The sequence below is a fragment of the Neophocaena asiaeorientalis genome, unplaced genomic scaffold (assembly GCF_003031525.2).
Source record: "Neophocaena asiaeorientalis asiaeorientalis breed wild unplaced genomic scaffold, Neophocaena_asiaeorientalis_V1.1 scaffold2579, whole genome shotgun sequence".
Lineage (NCBI taxonomy): Eukaryota > Metazoa > Chordata > Mammalia > Artiodactyla > Phocoenidae > Neophocaena > Neophocaena asiaeorientalis.
The window spans coordinates 82,084-98,029 of NW_020173360.1; the positions used below are offsets into that span (position 1 = coordinate 82,084).

Genomic DNA, 15,946 nt, shown 5'->3' on the forward strand with positions numbered 1-15,946 from the left:
CCGAGCCGCGGGTCCCAGCCTTCTGCGGTCGCCGCCGGGGCGACTCGCTCCGCGTAGGCACCCCAGTCATTCCCAAACACGCTGTGACCTCTGGGGGCACTGGGACACAGGCTTAGACGTTAGCTGAGCTAGGACGCCCGAGGGCTGCTGCTGGTGGCGGGAGACTGGGGTCAGGGTTTCGCCCACGGTCCTGCTCAGGGCGCCCAGTCCTGTAGCCCGAGAGCCGGGTCCGACCGACCCAGACTCCGGGGCCCAGGCTCGGCCTTGTTCCACCTTCCTTCGTCCAAACGTCGACCGAGCGCCTATTTCCACACTGTGTAGCATCAGTGAACTTTTCAACCTCTCAAAACTATTTGGGGCCACCAGCAAGGTCCGGAGGCTTCACGGAAAAGGAACGCACACACATGGCATAAGGAAGGGCAAAAAAGGTGGTGAGGACGTAGAATGTGGACATGGGAAGACAGTAAGCAAGCAAGTGTAGAATCACGGGGATTTGCATGTTCCCAGAGGCTGCTGGGCAACTGCGGTCAGGCAGCGGGACGAGGGCTACCCACTGCTCTGGAAGACCTCTTGTCAGGGCTGTGACGGAGGCCAGTGGTGCCCAGACTTGCAGGTTCTTGCCCCCAGGAGGTTCATAACACACCTCGTAGAGAATGTCCAAAAAGACCTGTAGCATCTCTTCTATTTAATTTTTCCAATAAATAATTGTAATCATTTAAATAAAAACCTATTTTCATTTAGCCTTATTTAAATATTTTACTTGTTTAAAAATTCTAGTTGTGTGTGCTATGAAGTTCAGATTAGTACATGCGTGTGACATGTAAGCAGACACAAACATGGTGAGGGTACGCACTCTGGGTTTGATTTATGTCAATGATCCAGAAACATTCAGAGGCCATAGCTCTAGGCTGTTCTTTAGCCTCAGTTCATAAGCCATTTGTGTGTGTGGACTTGGTGTCCCAGAAAGTCTGTACTGTCCCTCTCAAATGGGTTGAGCTGTCCTGATGGAAGCAGCCTGGCACGGGTGAGAGGGCTGAACTTGGCACATGCTGTGTTGAAGACTGCAGTTTGCAAAAGAGCGGTGGTGCTGTCGCTGCCTGAGGATGGGGTAAAACTGGCCAGAGGGAGAAGGGGGATGGGTCAGCTGGAAGAACTGGGGATGGAAAACCTAAAAGATGTGTTAGCTCTTGAGGAAACCTGTGTTTTTATTTTCCAGCTGCACGGGAATTGGTGCCAGGGGTCAAGGAGAGCAAATGTAGTAAGAAGGCTGCTCCCCGCTCTACCATCAGTCCTTTCAGTCTTCCCTGAATAGCCAGAGCGGGCTGGTGGGCTGTCCGACAGGAGGGAGTTTAGAGGCCTTCCCTGCAGGAAAAAAGGCGTGGCTAAATTAAAGACAAGAGAATGTTTGTAGTTAGCTTAGGGGATTAATAATTTACCCCAGAGGAGAAGGAAGGTCTCTACGAATCAGTCAAGGATATCTAGTTCCAAAAGAGAAGTCAGCTGGACCGACAGAATAGATCGCACAAACGATAGTGACAGCTGAAACAACATCCGTGCACTTCAGATGGGAGACCTGCCACAGTCCTGCTAACAGGGCCACAGTGATGACCCTGAAAAGTGTGCCTACCTCCTGCTCTCCAGGCAGGGGTCTCCAAGTAGACCGTGTGATAAATCAGCACGCATGGAAGGCGTATTCTATACAAGCACAAGTATGGGATGCATTTAGTATTTACCGGGAAATGTAGTGACAACTGGCGTTTTTGCATGCCCAGCAACAGGTCACGGCCCCCGAGTTTTCTTTGGGGGGGCCATCCCTCCTCCATTCTTGGTACACAAGGTTTGCATGAGGATGACCCCAACACTGGCCTCTAGGGTGGGCACAGGCCCAGAGGTAGCCAATCAGAGCCACACAGATTGAGACAAGGATAAACCCATAATCCAATCTGGACCTATGAGAGGTAGTGCCCGAGGACTTGGGCTGGAACGACTGGGAAGGTGGGAGCTCTTTTCTTGCTGGGGTTGCTAACCTGGGACATCTACTGTCACTCCCCCTGCCTGGGGAAGACAGCATGTTTGAAAAGGATGCAAACACAAAGAAAAGCGGAGCCAAGAGATGGAGAGCCTGTATCCCAAGGACGTTACTGGAGCTGGAATCACCCATGGGCGTTGGGGTCTGTTACAGGAACATTAAGCCTCCCTCCCCTGTCATTATGTATTTATTTTTGCATATGCCAGTTGGGCTGGGACCCTGTCACTTGTAACTGACGATGTCTTAACTCCTGAGGGTAGGCCTGGGGGACAAAACCCTGGCGGGAGAGGACCGCAGGATGTAAAGATGTACCTCCGCTTTGGAAGGTCGGGCGGGGTGCACTGCACACCACTGTCAGCATCCTACCTGTGTGGGGCCACATGGGGGATAAAGCTGGCCCGCCGTTTCCATCTGTGTGGCTCTGGCGCACGCAGTGAAGGTCTGGGGCAGGTCAGCTGGCTCAGCAGTTGTATAATACAGAGGCACCTCCCAGCCTTGCGGTGCGGCCCTTCGCTGAGATGCGTTTCATTTGGGGCAAGCGACTAACCTTGTGGGGCCCCATTTATCTGGCTTCTAACCTCCCAGCTCCAGGGAAACTTTCCTGGGCACACCAGGGACCATTTATCTTCCGTAAACAGGGCTCACCAGCAACCAGCAGCATTGCTCGCTAGGGTGTGCAGATGAGACACTGGCCACACGGTGATCACTTTGGCAGCCCCGCTGGGTTCATGTAGATTCATCAGACTAGTCTCTCTACTTTGGAGGATGTTGAAAATGTCCATAATAGAAGGTTTGAAAAATGAATACACGTATGATACTCTAGTGGTAAGTACTCGTCATTATAAACACTGTCAAACGCACAGACTGTACGACACCAAGAGGGAACCCTGATGTCCACCCTGGGCTTTGGGTGGTGATGACGTGTCAGTGGAGGCTGGGTATGTGGGAACTCTGGACTTTCTGCTCAACTTTGCTGGGAACCTAAAACTGCTCTAAAACAGGAAGTCTGCTTAAAAATGAAGACACATAAAGCTCTTGGAACAGGGTCACGCTGCGTTTCAGCTTCTGTGAACACCGTCTCCCAGGTAAGCGACCCGGGCCGTCCTCACGTCTCCACTCCCTGGTCCTTTGCAGTCGTGGCTATGGCCTCACAACCACAGCTTCTCGTCCTGGGGGCCGTCCCTCGCCTCTCTCTCCTCTTCTGCCACCTCCTTAAATACTTTCATTTCCTGATGCCGTGTTCACACTCTCGCAGCACCTAACCCCTAGAGGGGGGACTCGCAGGTCCACTGCCCCGGCCACGGCCCCCTTGACCCTACCTGGCTGGCGCCCCGATTCCTCCATCTGGGAAGTCCCAACTGCCTTCTCTCCTTTTTGTGACCCCAGACCATTTCTGCACCCTCACGTACTTTTCCAGAAAACTCCTTATAGTTTCTTGCTGGTTCTCACCCCTTGCAGGGAAATATAACTGCAATCTGTGAGAAATGCCAAATAGTCCACGTGACTCGGCCTCTTGCTGGCCTGATTTCAAAGGCATCTAACGCTGAGCACTGTGGGGGAGACACACTAGCTCTCGCGGGAGGCTGCAGGGAGGGGGGAAGCTCCTGGGTTGGTTTTAATCCCCATCCCTGTCCCTATAGGCCTGTGCCGTGTCTAAGGGCAAGGCTACAGGGATGCCCACAGGGGAGCCCCTCTGCTCACCACCTGAATCACATCTCAAGGACAACACCACCCGGACTCCCCTCTGAATGCATCTCATTCCTTCGGGGGCCACCAGTTTATTAAGACGTCATTTAGAAAGCGGGCCCTCTGACAGACAAACCGCAGGAGCTGCCACCCGCCACGCTGGGAACCGCCATCGGGCCGGCGACCTCACTGCCCGGCCGGCCTGGCTCCCAGGCGGGCACCCCTTCCCGCGAGAGCAAGGCAGGAGGCAGCCAGGCGCTGGGAGTGGCCACCACGTTCGGCTCAGCAGAACGAATCACACTGGAAACAGGACTGGCCTGCAGAGCAGCGAGCCACTCTGGGACGGAGAGGCTCCAGAAGATGCCCCGACCTGCCAGGCAGCTGCTACCAGACTGGGGGCCGCAGGCGCTTGGGACTTGGGTGGGTGTCGGCCAGCAGAGCGCTTTAGGAAAAGGAGACGGGTACTTGGGGTCCCCGGACAAAGCGCCATGGGGCCGCAGCGCAGCCCCACCACCGGGCACGGTCCGGTCACCGGTCACCGCCTCGGAGCCCTGCCGTGCTGGGGCAGGAGTGCCCCTGGCTGGGCGTGGGGTCGGGCCTCAGCGCTGCGCCGGCGCCCCCTCCTGGCTGGGTACACACAGCCTCGCTTAGTCTGGTCGTCGAGCTCGGCCGCTAGCTGGCTGTGGTCCTCCTGGGGATGCAGCCCTCCATCTCCAGCGCCTCGGGCCAGCCTTCGTACTTATTGCTGTGCTTACTGTTCTTCACGTGCTGTGGGTCGGTGGGGGCAGGAAGGCACGGGCTCAGCCCTCGGGCACCAGGGCCAGACAGAACTCTCTGTCCCCCTGTGCCAGGGTCAACCAAGCGTGCAGCCTCGGGCACCCGCCACCTGTCTGTCCCAGTGCCTCAGCGTTCTCATCTAAAGATGGCAGCAGCTGCCCTGGACCTGCTCTCTCGCAGGTGGAGGGGGGGATCACCTTCTTTGAACTTAGGTGGGCCTGGCACACGCTAGGAAGGGAAGGAGGGGGAGTGTGTCCCTGCCCTCACCCAGCCCTCAGGGAGCCGCTGGAAGCTCCGGGAAGAGCGAGGCCAGAGAGGGCGTTTCTTCTCTGGGGGCTGAGCTGCTCTTTCGGCAGCTGGAGCCTTCCAGAAACTGGCGGAACAGCCTGTTTGCCTTGTTCTGCTGTGGGGAGCAGGGTGTGCAGTGTGAACTGGGGTGCTGGGTTTTGGGGGGATGGGACAGGACTGAGCAGCCTGGCATGCAGGATCTTAGTTCCCCGACCAGGGATTGAAGCCGTGCCCCTTGCAGTGGAAGCACAGAGTCCCAAACACTGGACCGCCGGAGAAGTCCCAGGAGCATCTTAAAGACGTGTGGCCTGCTGTGTGTGTGGGTGCTGGGCGTGAACAGAGGCGACCCCAGAGGATGCAGGCAGGAGGGGAGGGCAGACTGGCCTGCGCCGGGCAGTGGGGGTCCCAGAGCCTGCGCCCATACCTGCTCAAAGGGGCTCTTGTTCTGCACACCCTTGGCCCCTACAAACACCCAGCTGTCCCGGAAGGCCAGGTCCTTGACATTCTTGCTGCCCAGATCGCTGAAAAGCTTCCTGGTCTCTTCATTCATCCTGCCCCACAGAAGGAAGAGATATGAGCCATGACCACGGAAGGGTGAGGCCTCGGCCAGCCTCGGCCATTACTTACTTGGTGGCTGGGTCATCGTAGGAAGCCACAAACACCAGGGTGCCTTCATGCAGCGGCCGGATAAACTTCAGTAGATCATTGACATCTAGGGGGACAGTTCCCATGGAGCATCAGGCACCACTGAGCACCCCTCCCTCACCAACCCCTGTTCTCCAGATGAGGAAACTAAAGTAGTGATCAGGCCAGGGACACACCCCGGCCAGGGCTGCTGAGTGAGTGCAGGGACCAAATGGTATAAGAAGCCAGGGCTGAAGCCCTGACCATACACCTGTCCTTCTCCCTGGCTTTTCTGAACCCAAGGAAGTGCTCAAGACTCCCCAGCAAGCAGACAGAAGGAGCAGCTTTCAGGGGGAAGAAGCCGTCATTCCGCCCACAGTCAGAAGTCGGAGGCCGCGGCCTGACTCACCTCCCGCCCACATGTCGAAGGCGCGGGCCTCGATGAGCTCTCCGCTTACCCCTGGTCAGAGGGAAGGATGGGTGCTGCTGGAAGCTTTTCACCTCCCCCCATCTTCACGCCCACCGTGCCCCTCGTTCAGACTGCTGGGACCCACCCGAGGCTGTGGAGCTTCTGCTCAGTATCGGGGGCCCTCCAGGGGCTCCCCATGAAGCAGCCCCCCACTTCCTGGAAACTTCCAGTTCTTCACTGCTGCCACGCTCTCGTCCATTGGGTCACCTCTTCTGTGGAGCCTTCAGCTCGCACAGACCCTTTCCCAGGCCCCCCTGCGAATCCCTGGTGGTGGGGTGGAAGGAGGGCGGCAGGTCACGGCTCAGCTTTGCCTCTCTGCTCCGTGGGCAACTCACCGTTCACCAGGGCGATGTTCAGTCCCCGGCCCACGTTGTCCTTGACACTGCTCATGAGCCTAGCAGGGGGACAGAGCCTTCCAGTGGCACGTCTACCCTGCTCGGCCCCGGTCCTCGCAGACCCAGCTCCCCTCCCCGCCCCCACCCGCCTGAGGGGCTCACATCCTGTCCTCCAGGCAGATCTTGGGTCCAATGACGTTGGCAGCCCCGCTGACCACGCGGAAGGCCAGGTGCTCCTCGGGACACGGCTGAGGCAGGCCGCATTTGTACTTCCTGGCCCTCGGCTCTGGGTAGGGACAACAGGGGTGACCCATGGGCCTGGCCCTGGGGGCACCCGAGGTCTGAGAGGGGGAGGTCAGGACCAGCCCATAGGGAGGAATGAGTGACCACAGACCAAGGGACTGGCGTGGGGTGGGGACGTGGCTCAGGCCAAGGAAGGGACACTTCCACGGACACTCTGTATCCCACTGGGGCTGGCCTCAGGGCAAAGTGACAGGGACCCCAGGGAGGCTCTTCGGTCACTGGTGGGAGAAGAGAAAGGAGGCAGGAGGGCTGGCCTGGGCTGTGGCCCCACCGGGAACAGAGGACAGGAGGGAAGGACAGCTGCTGGGAGGGCAGGTGCAAGGACCCCATGGAGAAGGCACAAGGAGGTTGGTCTCTATTACGAGGTGACCTGTGTCCCCACAAAAGATGTTCTCAAGTCCCAACTCCCAGGACCTCAGAACGTGATCCTCCGTGGAAATAAGGTCATTGAAGTTATAATTCATTAAGATGAGGTCATCCTGGAATAGGGTGGGACCTAAATCTAATGACACTTGTTCTTATAAAAGACAGAAGAGAAGACCCACACACATGGAGGAGAAGTCCTTGTGAAGATGGAGGCGGAGATGGGAGGGAGGCGGCCACAAGTCCAGGGACACCTGAGGCCACCAGAAGCTGGCAGAGGTGAGTAAGGGTCCTCCCTGGAGCCTCTGGAGGGAGTATAGCCTAAAAAATGTGGAAATGGCTTTGCAATTGGGTAATGGGTAGAGGCTGCAGAATTTTGAGGTGCATATTAGGAAAGGCCTAGATTGCCTTGAAGAGACTGTTGGTAGAAATATGGATATTATAGGTGATTCTGGTGAGGGCTCAGAAAGAAGAGAGAAGAGCAGTAGAGAGAGCTTCTATGGTCTGAGATAAGGCACATATCATCGCGACCAGACTGTCGATAGAAATGTGAATGCTAACAGTGCTTCTGGTGAGCTCTCAGACACAAATGAGGAACATGTTATGGGACACTGGAGGAAAGGCCATCCTTGTCATAAAGTGGCAAAGAACTTGGCCAAGTTGTTTTCTACTGTTTTGTGGAAGGTAGAACTTGTAAATGCTGAACTTGGAGACTGAGCTGAGGAGATTTCCAAGCAAAGTGTTGAGGGTTTCTCCTTGTTGCTCAAAGTAACATGTTAAGGGAAGAGAGATAAATTGAGGATGTAACTGTTAAGTATGAAGGAACCAGAATGTGAAGATCTAGAAGATTCTCAGGCTAATCATATTGCAAAATATGAGAAAGTAGGCTTGGGAGAGAACACCAAGGGTGTGGCTGGACAACTGTTCATGAAGAGCTGGGCCGCGTGACCTGTGGACCCACTCAAGCATGGCAGCGGAAGCTGGGAATGGAGAGATGAGGTTATCCAGGAAAGATCTGGAGGATTCTCTTGTCTTACAGCTTAGACCCTCATGAATTGCACAGGAGATCAACAAAGTTTCTGAGAATGTTATACCAGTAGAAACACTGCCAGCCTGGACCGAAAGGGACAGAGAAAGGCCAGAAGGGAGGAAGGATGATTCCAAGGGCAGAGCAATGGCTGCAGAGGCCAGAGTTGGCTCAGGTCCAGAGGGAGGGGAGGATCGTCCCCTACGCTCCAGATCCCCCCTACCCCCACCAAAGGCCCAGGGATTCTTCTTATGCTTTGAAATCAAATGGATTTGCCCTGCTGGGTTTGGGACTTGCTTGAGACTGATGAGCCCTTTATACCTTCCAATTTCTCCCTTTTGGAATGGGAATGTCTATCCTATGCCTGTCCCCCTAGTGTATTCTGGAAGCAGGTAACTTGTTTTCTAGGCTCACAGCATGCAAGCAGCTCCAGTGGGCTGTGACAACTAGTTTGGGGAGGGATGAATGGAGAAGAGAAACCCTGGAGGGCTGGGGACAGGCACGAGTGTCACAAAAGTGGTAAGAGGGGTGGGCACAGGGGAGGAGCAGGGAGGTGACAGGAGCCTTACCTGCAGTCACTGAGTTCTCTGGGCCTGTGGGTACAGAGAGTTGTTTCTGTTAGTGTGGACCTTTCCTAGGGCCTGTAGCAGGGAAGCCTGCTCCTATACTGTGATGTGAAGTCAAGGTGGAGGGGCAGTCAGGTTCAGGGGCCAAGGGCTAAGCCAGGCTGACCTTGGCACGTACGTTCCCGCTCAAGTCTAAATGATGTTCAGATGCAAAGCTCTCTGCTCCAGGAAAAGGGTAGATCGGAATTGCAAAAAGTACTTAGGTGATGTGTCACCAGTAACGAGGTGTCGAGTCCCCTCCCCATCTCAGAACCCAGCGGAAAGCCTGCAGGGAACAACTTGGGAGTCATCCCCAGTGTTCAGCAAAAGCCCCCCTGCCCCTCACATGGGCCCCAGTGAACAAAGGATTCTAATTAGCGGGGATTGGCGTTTCCAGCCGAAGCAACTGGGTGGTAGGGGGAAGGCTGTGCCGGATGCCAGGAGGCGGACCGAGGGCAGCTACAGGTGCCCTGCCAGGAAGAGACAGCAAACCCAGGCCACCGCCACCTCCACCCCGAGCCTCAGGCCGCAGGCCCAGGTGGCCGCGCCGGGGACCTCGTAGCGGGGCGAGGGAGAGTCCCACACTCACCGGCGAAGAGTTGCTGGATGCGAGGAAAGCCGCCGCCAGGCCCACCGAGGAGGATGCTGGCTACGAGCCAGGTGAGGCCCACGGAGATGACCAGGGCCATGATGCGGAGGGGACCTAGAGGCATGACAGACACGGGCAAAGCCTCCTCAGATGCCAGCGAGCTCCTGAACGACCCCAGGGCCTCTCATGATCGGATCTCCCCAGGCACTTGGGCAGAAGCGAGTGGAGACCAGGAAGGTGGGAGCTCCTGGCGGGTGAAGGAGGAAGCTGAGCTCCAACCCCAAGGCTCAGCTTGGCTCTCCATGGAGGTGTGGAGGGGCCTCCTAACCTCCTGCTTCTGAGGCTACCAATGTCTTTGAGTCCCTGTCATCCTGCCCTCCTTTCTCCTGTGACGGTGACGGTGGAGGTTCCTACTCCTTTGGAAGGCCAGGCAGTCCTCCTGCTGTGAGCTGGGTGCCGAGCTCTCCACCCTGCTCGGCTTTCTTAACATAGCGGTCCCTTTGTCTCCCTCTTTCCCCTTTATTTTTTTTTTTTGCGGTACGCGGGCCTCTCACTGTCGTGGCCTCTCCCGCTGCGGAGCACAGGCTCCGGACGCGCAGGCTCAGCGGCCATGGCTCACGGGCCCAGCCGCTCCGCGGCATGTGGGATCTTCCCGGACCGGGGCACGAACCCGCGTCCCCCGCATCGGCAGGCGGACTCTCAACCACTGCGCCACCAGGGAGGCCCTTTCCCCTCTACTTTCAACACCTCCCGTCCTCAGAAAACGCGGGAGGAAAGGCCTCCTTCGGAATCACATCCGCAGCCAGCGGTGGGGCTCTGCGCCCTCCCTTCCTCTCCCTGCCGGCTCCTCCAAAGTCCTGTGCGCTGGCTTCTTCCACAGACTTCCCTCCCCGTCTTGCAACCTGCTCCACTCTGCCCTTGCCTCCATTACCCCCGCAGGACGGCTTGCGGCCAAGGCCGCCTGGGACCTTCTTGATGCCAGCGCCCCGGGTTACCTGTTGGCCCTAATGTCCCTTGACCCCTCAGGTGGCCGCACAGGCTGCGGCCCTCCCGCGGAAACCCTGCTCGGCTGGCTTCTGGGACGGCGCCCTTGAGCCCCACCTGGATGCTCCTCGTCCTTCTGGCTTAGATCGTCCTCCTTGACCCTCCCCTGAAAAGCTGGACTTTCCCCAGCTCCTGTCCCAGGCTGCCTTCTCATTTCCTTCTATGTATTCTTCCTGGATCATCTCATCCATTCCCATTGCCAAAATTACTATCTATTTGCCAATGACTCCTTAATGTATATCTGTAGCTCAGTCCTCTCTCCTGAGCCATATCTATATATCCAACTGCTACTTTACTATTTCTATTTGATTCCAGACAGACCTCTGGACACCTGGGCGTCCAGCCAAGTCTCCTTTCCAACTCTCTCCGGTTCACTGTGGAAGCCACCCACCTGCCAACCTCATGTCCACTTCTCCCGCTGGGGTGGGGCAGCCGTCAGGTGCAGCGTTTGTGGACCGTGCGCTCTGGGGGGCAACAAAGCAGAAGAGCAGGTTTGGGTGGGGGTCAGGGATGATGAGGCCGTGCTGGGTCCCAGCTGTGGGGCGGGCGCGGTCGGTGCACCGACTTGCTCGGCCAACTACATGGCCAGGCTCCTCGGGAAGGCGGAGAGAAGCCCGGCTGGGACCGGAGGGGCCTCGGGAACCTGGAGGCTCACGATCGTGCAGAGAGCGCCGCTTTCCCAGGCTTTGAGGGCGGGGCTGTGGTCGTGCCCCGCGCTCGGATTTCTGAAGTTTAGGAAGGGGCGGATGGATCTGGGGGCGTAATTAGACATTGTTTAAAAGTTCAAATGTGTGCCTTTTCGAAACCCGGAGGGACAGAAGCGTGTACGGGAAACAGCAGAATGCGAAGAGCCAGGGGCCAGCAGGCTCAGCCTTCCGCGGCCTCCCTTTCGCCGTCTTCTTTCTAGAGGGCAGCGCGCTCACACACTGTCACCCCTGCCTGCTCCTCCAGCCTCCTTCACAAAGGCGCCCCCGACACCGCCCAGGGCACCCCGATCACCTTCCGCGCTGGGAGAGCTGGGGCCACCTCTGTCGCCTGGACCCATCTTTCTGGACGGCAGCAGCCGGGCGGCGTGAGAACCACTGAAACACCCGTGCCCTTTGACCCAATGTCACCGCTTTCTGGAAACCTTCCTAAGGAAAGAACCCAAAATACAGAGAAAGGTGATAGAGCCAGGCAGTGACAGAGCTCTGGTTAGCATCCAGGAGTTTCTCCACTGGCATTCACAACACTCCCTCGTTCTCCCTAACAAGATCAAGGTGATAAGTTTCAGGCCCCTGTGCTGCTGTCACGGGTTGGTATTTGAGTTTTGTCATGGAATTTGGGACCAGAAATAGCACTGACCATTTGCCAAACTCTCACATATCTGTGAGTACCAAGCCCTGGGCACCGTGCCCTCCTTAGCACTCTTCCCTGTAATGCTGGCAGTCGTGGTGCCCAGTAGACGAAGCTCCTGCCAGGCACAGGGCAGCGGCCAGACGGCTGGTTCTTAGAGGACAGTGTTTACACCTTGCTCAGAGCAGGCATTTTGGAAAGGCTGGTTTAATGAGCCCCCCTGAGGGCCCAGAGGCACATTCACCAACCCCAGGGGCACCACCCTCGAGAGGGCCAGAGGCCTGGGACTCATCCCAAGCCTTCTGTGCCTCAAGGGGCAGCTTTGTTTCTCCAGGAATGTTTTTCGATGGGGACTTGGAGAGCATGAGACCCTCTTGTCATAGACCCTCATGGCCCTGCCCCAGTGCGGGTACCCAGCGGGAGATGGCAGAGAATGTAGTTCCCACAGCTGCGGCACCAGTTCACCGTGTTTCCTTGGCTCCTCGTGTCCCTGCCTGAGTGTAGGCACCCAGAGCCCGCGTGCTCGGCTGATCCCTCGTTCCCCTCTCAGTGTAGACACCGAGCACGGAGTTGTCACTTGACAGTGCTCACGTGGGCCTGCATGCTGACGCCCCCGTGCCGGCACCTCCCGCCTCTACCCCCGAGTAGGCACCCAGAGCTGAGGTGATGGGCGACTGTCTTATTGCAGGACCTTTTGCCTCTACCTTAGATTAGGCAATCGGATCTCCGGTGACAGTTGAATGCCCTCACCTGAGGCCACCTATGCCACAGTGTAGGAATCCAGAGCTGAGGTGACAGTTAAATGACCTCCATGGTCCCTCACTCTCCGTTCCAGTGTAGCTACCAAGATTTGTGCCTGTAGTCAACTCACCTCACCTGGGCCCTCACGTCTCTGTGGTGTGGAGCTGTACGGAGGTGAAGTGGCATTTGAGTGTCCCCTGCTGGGCCTCACGTCTCTGCCCCAGGGTGGCTGCCATCGCTGAAGGGCTACCTGTGTGCCCTTGCCTGCCCCTCATGCCTTTATCTGAGGTTGGGCCTCTAAGCCTCGCCCTGGTCCAGGCATCCCACAGTTAAATGTGAGTTGAACGTTGAAACCTGGGCCCAACGCCTCTCACTCAGTGTAGGCGCCCAGAGCTAAGTGGACTGTTGGCTGTCCTCGCCTGGGCCCTCCTGCTGTGTCCCACTGCAAAGATTCAGTGCCAGTTGAAAGCCCTCAGCGCCAATGTTGCCACCCAGAGCTTAGGTGACAGGTGTCTTTCCTCACTAGTCCGTTGTGTCTGTTCCCCATCCTAGGGCCCCAGAGCTGTGACATTTGTCTCAATTCAGCGAGGCCCTAAGGACTATGTCAGAGATGAGGTGACCAGTGACTGTCCTCACGGGGTCCCTCATGCTTGTGGCTCCAGAATGGAGGTGACAGCCGAACGTCCTTACCCGGGACCTCATGCTTCTTCCTCACTTCAGGCTCCTAGAGCTGAGATCACAGCTACTGTCCCTCTCAGGTCTCTCATCTCTGTCACTCACAGGCACCCGGTGTCAGGTGATAGTGGAGCACCCTCACCAGAGCCCTCTCATCACTGCCACAGGGTAGCACTCAGATCGGAGGTGTCCATTGATTGCCCTGACCTGGGCCCTCTGTCATGGTGGGGACACTCAGACAGATGGGGAGGGTAGGGTCCCCACCCCTCCCTCCCTCCCTTCTCACAGGTGGTTATCACATTTTGGGGGCCCAGGAGGAGCTGGGTCCCTCCTCCACTTCAGGCTCCTGCCCCTACATGGATCTTCTGTGTTGCTAAGAGTCCCCCTCGGTGACGCCATGCCAGAAGGTTGCCCAAGGGGCCTGGGTCTTGGGAGGACTACCCCCAGCACACAGCTCTACTGGGTCCCCCAAAAGGCTGTAGGCGTTTGTGGTCATCCTCAGGCCCGGATTTTGAGGGTTTGAAGTCCCAGGACTGGGCCAGGGACGCGGCTGTCCCTTCCCCGGGAGCAGCACAGCGCCCCCTGGCGGCTAGCAGAAGGCCAGGCTGCGGCTCCGAGGACCCGCTCCACCGCATTCTGGGCCACCATCTCGGGGTCTGGCGCTCTCGTGCCATCCTGGGCCTTTTGCAAAGCCTCATTTGCCCCTCACGGGCACGTGGCTGCACCACAGAGAGTCAAGGGCAGGACCCTCTGTAGCCACGCTGGAGCCAAAGCGTTACAGGTGGGCGCGTGAGTCCCTAGGCCCACACCATCAGCTCCCGGCGAACCCGGGCGACTTACGGCCCCTTCTCCAGGCCACAGGCATCGGGAGGACCAAGGCCACTGCCCGTCCCCCCGCCCCCAGGCTGAAGCCTGGCCTGTAGTCCTGTCCACGTGGGGCTTTCTCAGCTGCTCTGCATGGACCTGGGCCAGGAGGCACTGCAGGATCCGGATTCCAGCCGCCCCTGTCCCAGAAAGCCCCTCCCTTCCCCGTCCACCGAGGTCTACGTGAACTCTGTGGTCTCCCTCCTGCAGAAGCTGGATGGAAGCGGCACGTCCTCTGGTTACAGGAGGGGTCGGGGAGAGCGGGGATGGCACCTGAGGATGCAGCCGTGTGCAGGGTGTGACTCACCACCCTGGCTTGTGGGACAGGAGGCGGCCAGCCCCCACTTGAGTTCCTGCTCGTCTACTTACCGTTCCTGCAGAGTCCTGGGTGGGAGCCTCAGCTCTGCCCCCAGCCCCGGGGGCCGTGCCGGGGTTAAGGAGAGCTGGTGGTCAGCATCAGGCTGAGAGGCCTCCGTGATGGGAGCGAAAAGCCCTGGACAGTTGCCTTCAACAGTGGGGGTGGGGACAGACGGGCCACTGGCCCAGCTGAAGGGAGGAGCCACTGGCCAGGTTCTTGCCAACGGCCTGAGGGCCTGGCCCCGCTGCCACAGAGCGTCCCCGCGGGAGCCCTGAGCCCTGCCAGCTGTGAGGCCCTGAGGCATGGAGTCTGCCTGCCTGGGGCACGGATTGGACTGCTGGCTCTTTCCGTACCAGCATCTGAGTCTTTTGTCTGTTCATTTGGTTTGGGTCAGCCTGCTGCTCTCCCCGGAGCTCAGTGAAGAGCTGAGCTGGTGGCAGGGGCAGGACAGACGCCCAGGGAGTGTGCTCTTATTCAGAAGTGGGGTGTGTGCAGACGTAATCAGGTCAAGGTGAGGTCATCCTGGAGGAGACTGGGCCCCAAATCTAATATGACTGGTTCTTGTAAAGGGAAAACAGAGCGAGACAGACACACGGAGGAGAATGTCATATGAAGACACAGAGAGACGGGAGTGACGGGTCTACGTGGCCAGCTGAGCCCCTGGAGGGCGCTGGTCCTAGAGCTCAGCCTTCCGGCCTCCGGCACTGGGAGAGGATACCTTTCTGTTGCCTTAAGCTTCCCTGTGTGTGGCGCTTTGCTAACAGGGGCCCCAGGAAACAGGCAAGGGAGGCTGGTGAGGCCAGCTGTGCACCTCTCCATGGTGCCCAGGGTGTGCCCTGGACTTGCCCCTCCCCCCTGGCATCTGTTCCCAAATCCCTTAGCCACTCCTTCCTAAATACTTGTCGCCTCAGTGGGCCGGCAGTGCCCCTGAGTGCCCCGGCTGGGGCAGGAGCACTGCCTGGGGAGGGAAGGGGAAATGAACGTGACTTGTTCTTGTGCCCTAGGTGGTCTCGTGACGAAGTTCTAGGGTGCGGGGCAGAGAGGAGGGGAAGGCCGGGCTTGGTCAGGACTGAAGGATACCCACGTTCCCGCCCGAGCCAGCGGTGGAGGGAAGTGGGTGGCAGGGAGAGGCAAGGGCTGGGGCCCATGGTCGCAGGTGGCAGGAAAAGAAACAACCAGGGGACAGGCAGGCCTGTCTGCGGATTTAATGGCAGGGGACTGAGCTGGGGCATCCCACCTGCCGCTTCTGCTTTTCTGGTGGCGAGAGCACCACCTGAGGGCGGGGTGAGATGGGGCGGCCGTGGAGTGCTGAGTTAGGGTGGCCGCGGGAGCTGTGGGGGGCAGAAGGCCACTCGGGAGGCCCGACACAGGTGCGCTGCTGGGCCCTTCCAGCACAGAGGTCCCTTCCAGTGGGGAGCCAGGAATGTCAAGTGGCGCCGAGACTGGGCCGCGCCTGCCCCCTTCCCCTGCGCTCCGAGGACCTTGCCCCCCTGCTGCCCACAACTGCAGCCCTCCTTCTCCTTCCTCCAGGAGGGCTCAGTCTGGGGGACAGAGGCTGGCTCGGGTGGGGATGGTCACAGTGCTGGGTGGCAGAGGAATGAGACTGGGCCCAGGGGCGGGTGGCGTGGCCCGAGCCCGGGCGGGAATGTGAGGCTAAGGGCTGTGGTCCCGAGTCCTCCAGAGGCGGGTCCTCAGAAGGAGGGGGGGAGGGGCCAACCCTCACCTGCGCACGAAGTGCATCTGGCTCCCACAGAAGACGTCCAGAATGAGGCGCTCGTAGGCGTCGGGGAGCTTCACGTTCTGCCAGCGGACAGGCGGGAGGGGGGCACCGAGG

At 58.5% G+C, this 15,946-nt stretch overlaps 2 protein-coding genes across 4 annotated transcripts in view; both read right to left on the reverse strand.

The window, feature by feature from the left end:
* Positions 1-3,745: 3,745 nt before the first annotated feature.
* FAM3A (FAM3 metabolism regulating signaling molecule A) lies at positions 3,746-11,270 on the reverse strand. Of its 3 annotated transcripts, XM_024746214.1 has the most exons (10): positions 11,139-11,270; positions 10,531-10,603; positions 9,096-9,209; positions 8,471-8,494; positions 6,371-6,494; positions 6,209-6,267; positions 5,814-5,864; positions 5,408-5,492; positions 5,205-5,331; positions 3,746-4,483 (listed from the first exon to the last, which is right to left on the reverse strand). In XM_024746214.1, exons 2-10 carry the CDS (start codon positions 10,541-10,543, stop codon positions 4,388-4,390), a joined length of 693 nt encoding a protein of 230 aa, XP_024601982.1. In that variant the 5' UTR covers positions 10,544-10,603; positions 11,139-11,270; the 3' UTR covers positions 3,746-4,387. The 3 variants fall into 3 exon arrangements, with proteins under 3 accessions (XP_024601982.1, XP_024601979.1, XP_024601980.1); XM_024746211.1 differs by lacking the exon at positions 11,139-11,270 and having other exon boundaries at positions 10,461-10,592; XM_024746212.1 differs by lacking the exons at positions 5,814-5,864; positions 11,139-11,270.
* G6PD (glucose-6-phosphate dehydrogenase) overlaps positions 11,059-15,946 on the reverse strand; it is a 16,925-nt gene continuing 12,037 nt past the window's right edge. Inside the window, exons 11-13 of the mRNA XM_024746202.1 lie at positions 15,836-15,915; positions 14,124-14,300; positions 11,059-11,188 (exon numbers count right to left, since the gene is read on the reverse strand). Of these exons, the coding sequence (XP_024601970.1) occupies positions 11,059-11,188; positions 14,124-14,300; positions 15,836-15,915 (387 nt within the window). The remainder of the gene's footprint in view (positions 11,189-14,123; positions 14,301-15,835; positions 15,916-15,946) is intronic.

What these genes read in the sequence shown, in the direction of transcription:
- FAM3A (XM_024746214.1), bottom strand. An exon ending in CATCCAGCAACTCTTCGCCG is followed by an intron (nt 8,495 to 9,095) that starts GTGAGTGTGGGA and finishes CTGTACCCACAG; the next exon opens with GCCCAGAGAACTCAGTGACT. An exon ending in AGAGAACTCAGTGACTGCAG is followed by an intron (nt 6,495 to 8,470) that starts GTAAGGCTCCTG and finishes GTCCCTACCCAG; the next exon opens with AGCCGAGGGCCAGGAAGTAC.